The 7,016-nt window shown below is 33.5% G+C and overlaps 1 protein-coding gene across 1 annotated transcript; it reads left to right on the top strand.

Annotated features, from left to right (window-relative positions):
* The first annotated feature begins 1,198 nt into the window (after positions 1-1,198).
* On the top strand, positions 1,199-2,389 carry LOC110038676 (cytochrome b-c1 complex subunit 9-like). The gene is made up of 2 exons (XM_020743571.1): positions 1,199-1,403; positions 2,330-2,389. Exons 1-2 carry the CDS (start codon positions 1,284-1,286, stop codon positions 2,387-2,389), a joined length of 180 nt encoding a protein of 59 aa, XP_020599230.1. The 5' UTR covers positions 1,199-1,283.
* The last annotated feature ends 4,627 nt before the right edge of the window (positions 2,390-7,016 follow it).

Raw genomic sequence — 7,016 nt, 5'->3', positions numbered from 1 at the left:
ACAGAGGTAATTTAAGTAATTATATATTGTACTATGGTGCTATATATATGTCATGTTTGTAACTCTATGAGAGTCTCTGAGAATTCTGAATCTTATATTCTATACTCTTTTCTGAATATTGAAAATGAAGTTGTCGCTCTGCTTTCGCTCTAATCAACTTTAACCCCCCCTTAACTTTAAAACATCTGGTAAAACCTTTAGGACCTTAAAATTTAGGACTGTTACTTTATCGAGGAGCTTGGAGCTAACTCCGTGGGTAGTGATCTACAATAACGATCTACAACAACATGAGGATCTACAAAAACACATCTTTCTTAAGAATTAAATAAATAAGCCATAAAACTTCAACGTTGTCTACCTATTGCAACATAAATCCTCACTTTATCTTTAGGCCTTTCTATAACTCTGCTATACAATTTAAAGCTTAACTCACCTTAGGCTTTGAGGTTGTCGTTCGACACGACCTAAATGCTCACATCTTCCAGGCTATTTGTATGACTGTGTCATGTAAATGTAAGCCCTAATTAAAAAAAATTGGCAGGATATAACATTTAAATTATTTTTCTTCTCGAAAATGAAGCCAAACCATACAATAGTTTTAAAAGTCATCGAGGTTCTTCACACAATCTGTGACATCCTCTAGTTTCTTTTTCTTTGGATTCAATAACAATGTTCCAAATTTGAGCCTTTCCCATTTGAAAATCCTTTGGTCTGATCTTTTGAAAAGTTCTACCCTTTGAAATTCTTGAAGACAATATTCCCTGATCAAAATCAAGAGTTTTCTTAGGTGACTTCGATTATCTAAGATGTAATTAACTATAGGGGTTTGCCCTTATAGGAAACTTTAAGAACCTAGCTTAATATAATCACTATTTAAATTTTTATTTTAAATAGGGAAACTTTTTGATCAACATAAAAACGGTTTTTTTTTAGATTCAAATGGATGTCATATATTCTTTAGTTTATTTAACCGAGCCTCACCAGCAAGTAATGTGTCTACCCCTCAGGATATATGCATTGCTTGCAGTATTAGGCTCGTTTATTTAAACTATTATGGTTATGGGATCGTTTCGGTCCCGTGTTTTCAAAACTTAAAATATTACTTTTTCAATATATATATATATATATATATAACCTCACGCAGCGCTGCGTACGTCTTAGGCACGCAATTTTTTTCCCTATACAAGGCCTTAGATTCACCCGCCGTCGCCGGCAGTCGCAACTAGCTTTTTTTGTTCTCCGGTGTTTCGGAGGTGGGAGAAGGCATACTACACATTCAAGAAATGGAATCCATGGCGAGGAGTAGCGGGCGCGGTCTTTGGGAATCTCTATACCGTGTTCTCATGCGCCGGAACTCCGTCTACGTCACTTTCGTCGTCGCCGGAGCTTTCGCCGGAGAACGGGTATCTTTTTCATTTTCCATATATCATTTCCGTTCGTCTCACCTGCGGAAATAGTTATTCGGGATCTTCTATGAATTTAGGGTATTCTGTTTATTGTCATCCTACATCGGTTAGGGTTTTCTCATAGCGAGTTCATTCGGGAAAAGATTGGGCACAGCCTGTCTTTCAAGGGCCATCGGATTTTTCCATTTTTTTCCCCATATTTGTTCTCTGCTTATGCTTGAGGCTCATTCGAGGTTATTGGAAATTTTTGCTGAACTTTGCGGTGGAGTTTTAATGGAGTGCTCACTACAATAGGAAATGACTATGTCAAATCCTGAGTATTTCTTCCCCCCTTTTTTTTGTCTAGAATCCTGCATCAGGTTTTTCTTGTATTTGATGTCATGGGTGTCAATCCAAGGAGTTGGGAATCAGCTGATGTCGGTTTATCACTTTATCTCATATTTGATGTCAAAGGTTTCAATGCAAGGAGTTGGGAAATAGCTCATATTTCACCCTTTTTTCTCGTTGGAGCTTGAATTTGAACTTTTAGGAGAAGCACGCCTGTCCTGGATCTACACCCTGATTTATTGATTCTGATATTCTTATGATTCGATTAGTCTTTGCACCCACAAAATGCCAGAATACGTGTGATTGATATCGAAGATTTTATTCTGATAGCTAATGGAAATCCTATGTATGAGTAATCTTCTATGGATCTTTGGTTTCACAACCTTTTACAGGATCATTTACCTGTTTCCACCTAAAAAAAATAGAAGATATCCATAGGTTAAGGTCACATTTATGAATCCATGTCATTCTAAGATATTTATCTTGCTTAAAGCTCTGTTTTTTAATCAATGTTTTCTTTTTTTTTCAATGCGAAAGCATTTCAGAAGCATTTCAATTTAGGCAACTAACTTGTGTATAATTGTATTTTACATCAGATTGTAGACTATGGAGTCCACAAGCTCTGGGAATATAATAATGTTGGGGTAAGATTTTGATTAATTTATTATTCATACTTTTTGTTTATTAGTTGCACATGTTTTGTAGATACTTTGTCAAAAGGATATTTTTGTTTATCACAATAGATGAATCAAACTTATGGTTCATAAAATGAATTTACGAGAAAGTGAAACACACTTAGAAAATATTATGTCAATTTAAAAGAAACAATTTGATTTGATGTTAGAAAAATCTACTTTTGGTAGCTATTTTTGTAGGATAATTAATGAGAAAATATAGATCATAGAAGTGTTTTTTTATGATTTTATTGCCATTGTAAAGAAATATCATTGAGTACAATGACAATTGATTTTGTTCTCATAATAGCAAAAATGGGGGTGTCAAATGTATGTTGACATTATTAAATACACATATGATGGATCACTGGTTAAATAATGAATTCATATCTTTTTGTATCAGCATATAGATGTTTATAAATAATATTTAAAGTGTGGGATATTGCTGTTTTTTTTTCTATTGAAGATATTGCTCTAATTAATGAGACATCCATGGAAATAAGTAAAAATTTTGAACACTGAAAAAATATTTAGAACAGTTATTGAGCATATGATATACAATTTTTAGTTGTCTTAATATTAATAGCTATAAAGAAATATTATTAGAAGATAAAATCATATTTAAGTGTGATAATTTTATATATATTGGATGTATCCATCAAAACAATGTACATATCAATAAGAATATAACTTTTAAATTTAAGATTGAATGCTTAAAATGGAGATGTGCATCAAGAATATTATGTTATATAAGAATATCATAGATATTTAAAAGCAAATTTAATAAAATCACAATTAGGCTAGTGTTGTGTAGGTTGAGTGATAGCAAACAACAAATTCATTGATAATTAAGTTAAACACCAAAGAAATGAGAATATTGTAATGGATGTCTGATAAAACTTGAAGGCTAAATTAAGAAATGTTTATATGAGAGCAGCTAGACTGATATCCATTGAAGATTGGTAATTCAAAATTAGCTTGTATGGTTTGAACAAGTAAATTGAATGATAAATAATTCACCCATCAGAGTGGACTAATTAGTATGAGATGATTAGGAAGGAGAAGTGGTGAACCTAAGATAACATAGACAGAATTTGTCCAAAATGATTTGCAATTAAAATGTTTGACGCTTTGGACAACACATTACTAAGAAGGAGTGGAAAGTAAGGAGTCATAATGCTGAACGTAATAATTAATGATAATATTTTGTGGATAATTGAATTATTATTATTATTATTATTATTATTATTATTATTATTATTATTATTATTATTATTATTATTATTATTATTATTATTATTATTATTATTATTATTATTATTATTATTATTATTATATTATTTTGCGTAATTTTATGTTTTTGAGGCAAGATGGCTTATATATGATATCTCACAATCTATTCATCATAAATAAGAATGTTTCGTTTTGATGAAGCTATTGTTTGCCTAGAACGATGCAAGCTGTGTCAGATCTTGATATGTCAAGGCACTTGGATTTTAGACTACATGACATTTTGTGAGATACATTATGTGAAATTTTTAAATTAAATTTCTAAAATGAGGTCTATACACCCCGTCTTATGCATAATTTTTAAATGTTTGAAGCAACTTTCAAAAAATGACATAATAGATTATAGTATATTAGCCATTTTATAGGAAATTTATATTGTAGTATTGTAGTTTGTGTTTGATATATTATTGTGTGTGTGTGTTTTTTTTTGGTGTTTGTAGCATTAATGTAGTGTTTGTATATTCAAATTTGTATATATATTCTTGTATATGTTTTTTGTAGATGTGCATATGCATCTCTCCCTTTCACATTCTTACTTGCAATTCACATTTTACTTTTAAATGTTTGAAGTTTTTTTATAGTACGTGGTATCATCCGGGTTTTGAAAATTAGACCGGACGTTAAACTGTAAGATAAAGAGGTTCAAGGTTGAAAGTTTAACGGGGGGTTGAACCGGGTGACGTCATAAATATATAAAAAAAAAAAATTAAACATGACTTAAATGTTGTGATAATGGCTTAATATGACATAAGTTTTCATCAATTAGCCAATTTGTTCCCTTAGTCTAAGGCAAAATGTACGACTTCTTTGCTCATTCTACAATATAAATTCAACAAAAATGAAGTCATTAAAACGAGTAACAAATTTAGCTAACACGACTTCAAAATGTTTAAATATTAAAACCATTAACTATACTCCATAATATATTTGCGAGTGCGGGGTGCAAAACCTGGTCGGCTCCAATCCGTCAAGGGAGCTTTACTGTTTGTCTTTGCGTGTAGAGCAGCTTGTTTCAGCAGTTTTCTCTCCGAGCCTTTAATGGAGATTGCACAGTGTAAAAGCCCTTTAGGGCTGCTGGAAATTGAAGCTTGAGTGTCTAATTCAGATGATGAACATCTCATTTTATCCATTTTCTGGTTCCGTCCCTCTATGGCTGCAACTGCTTTGCGTGAAATCCAGCTCTTCTTCTCCAATCTGCGTTAAGACCTGCTGCTCCACTTCAGTTTCAGCAAAAACCCGCTGGTTTTGTTTAGTGGGAACCTCCAAATGTGCCTCAACACTCCGCTCACAACCTGAAAACCGAGCAGCAGCATCTTAGTTCTCTTTTTGGGCATTTGATGGCTTCGAGAAGGCAGCAGTGCCTTGATCCTACATGAATTGCTTAACCAAGCCTGCTCTAGTGCTCAAAACTTGCAGAATGAGCAAAGAAGGCCGAGCAAACTGCAAGGGCGAAGTGCAAAACCTGGATGGAGATGGGATTTGAAATAGGGAATAGGGTTTTGCACAGCGAGTGTGACGTGCGAAACTCAAATATTTCATTAAAATATCGTAGATATTGAACTAGACGGCTCCTTCGAACCGGCGCCGGTTCTCAGGTTCACAGTTTGAACCACGGGTTCAGCACGGTTTTATGCGAGAAGGAATTTTTATGCAAATCAGAATTGGACCTATGACCAGTTCATGATCGAACTGATCACCACTGGTTTGCTCCAATTTTCAAAACCCCGCGTATCACATCTCCATGTTTCTTATCATGTTCTCACATTTTAGTTGTTCTTTTCATTTTTTGAAAATTGAAACAAAAATTGAACTGAAAGAAGAAAATGTTCAATGTTCAAAGGTTTAATCAAATTAAATGGACGGTTTAAATATGATGAATGATAGATATATAAATCATTTACACTTTAATTAAACGATGTCCTAATGATATAAAAATGTGAACAAATAGAGAATTAGTTTCTACAATATAGGACATGCAAATATCTTATATAATTTCAAATTTAAGCAACTATATTTATGTGACTAACTTTTTTCAAAGTTATAATCAAAACTGAAAGTAAGGAGAAATGATGAATCAACAGAAGCTGGAAATATCGAGAATTTGAGGGGCCAATACTTCTAGAATTTCAGTTGTTAAATTGAGGTTTTAAATTATTTTTATTTAATTTATTTCTTAGCTATTTAATTGAAAATGAATGATGATAACTTAATCATGAAATGTACCAGACGGTTCAACCAAATTAGAACTAGTTCGTTGGTTTGATGGTCTGGTTGTTGGTTCATTTTGATTCTTTTTAGTTATTGGTAGAAACATGTTAGTGCTTGTTTGGAGCGGCTGGCTCCTTTTTGTAAAGATACCGAGAAAGTATTTCTTTTTGTTTGAAAGTTGCTGTGTATGATAATATTGAGGCATTTACAAATGCACCTGGAAAAGTTTTATTTACCCAAAAACCGTCACCTCGCGTTCTTTCTTTAAACTATCACTCATTTTAACAAATTCTTTCAAACTGTCACTCATTTTTATCAAATTGCAATGATTTGATTATGACACACCTGAGTATATGGGTTTGATATCTCAAAAAAATGGCCTATGTGGTCATCTTGTAAATAGGAATGTTTCCGTGCTATTAATGTAGTTATCTATATAATTTTTTTTCTTTGAAAAGTTGACAATAGCTTTCTTACAACTACCACATTATAATATATAAATATTTGATTCTCAAGTGCAGCTTTCAATCATAGAAATTTCTAAAAAATATCAATAAAGCTGTAGGCAAATATGTGGTATAAGTTTGAAAAATAAAATAATGAAAATACTATCCTAAATAAACGTGAAGCGGCAAACCAAGCCGATTGGAGTGTTAAGCGTTGGAGCCCGATTTTTCCCGCTCTCGACTCCCGATCGCGAAACGTCGCGATTCCGCTCCCGCTCCCATTCGCGAAGAGTCGCGCCTCCCGCCTCTTCAGTCGCGCGCCAATCGCTCCTGCCTTCCTATGTTGTGAAGCGTAGCATCCATTCGCTCCCTCCTGTTCGTGATAAAATGCTTCAGACGACTCCCGACTTTGGATGACTCTCTTTCAGTTTTAGAAGTCACGGTGTTCTTCTTCGGTTTTTCTCGGGATAGAGAAAGGTTTCCTCGGGATAGAGGAAGGAAGGTGCAAGAAGTAGTTCCTTGCGGTGAAGGAAGAGGAAAGAAGAAGAAGATTAATCTCCCTTGGCTTCTTCTTGATGGCTTGTGGCAGAAGAAAAATTGAGTTTATTTTTCTTGTAAGTTTGTCTTCTTTGGTGTTTCTCGGTGTAGAGAGAAGAACAGAGAGA

Source organism: Phalaenopsis equestris, unplaced genomic scaffold, assembly GCF_001263595.1.
Source record: "Phalaenopsis equestris unplaced genomic scaffold, ASM126359v1 Scaffold233478, whole genome shotgun sequence".
NCBI classification, from domain to species: Eukaryota; Viridiplantae; Streptophyta; class Magnoliopsida; order Asparagales; family Orchidaceae; genus Phalaenopsis; species Phalaenopsis equestris.
This window is presented reverse-complemented; position numbering and strand designations above follow the sequence as displayed.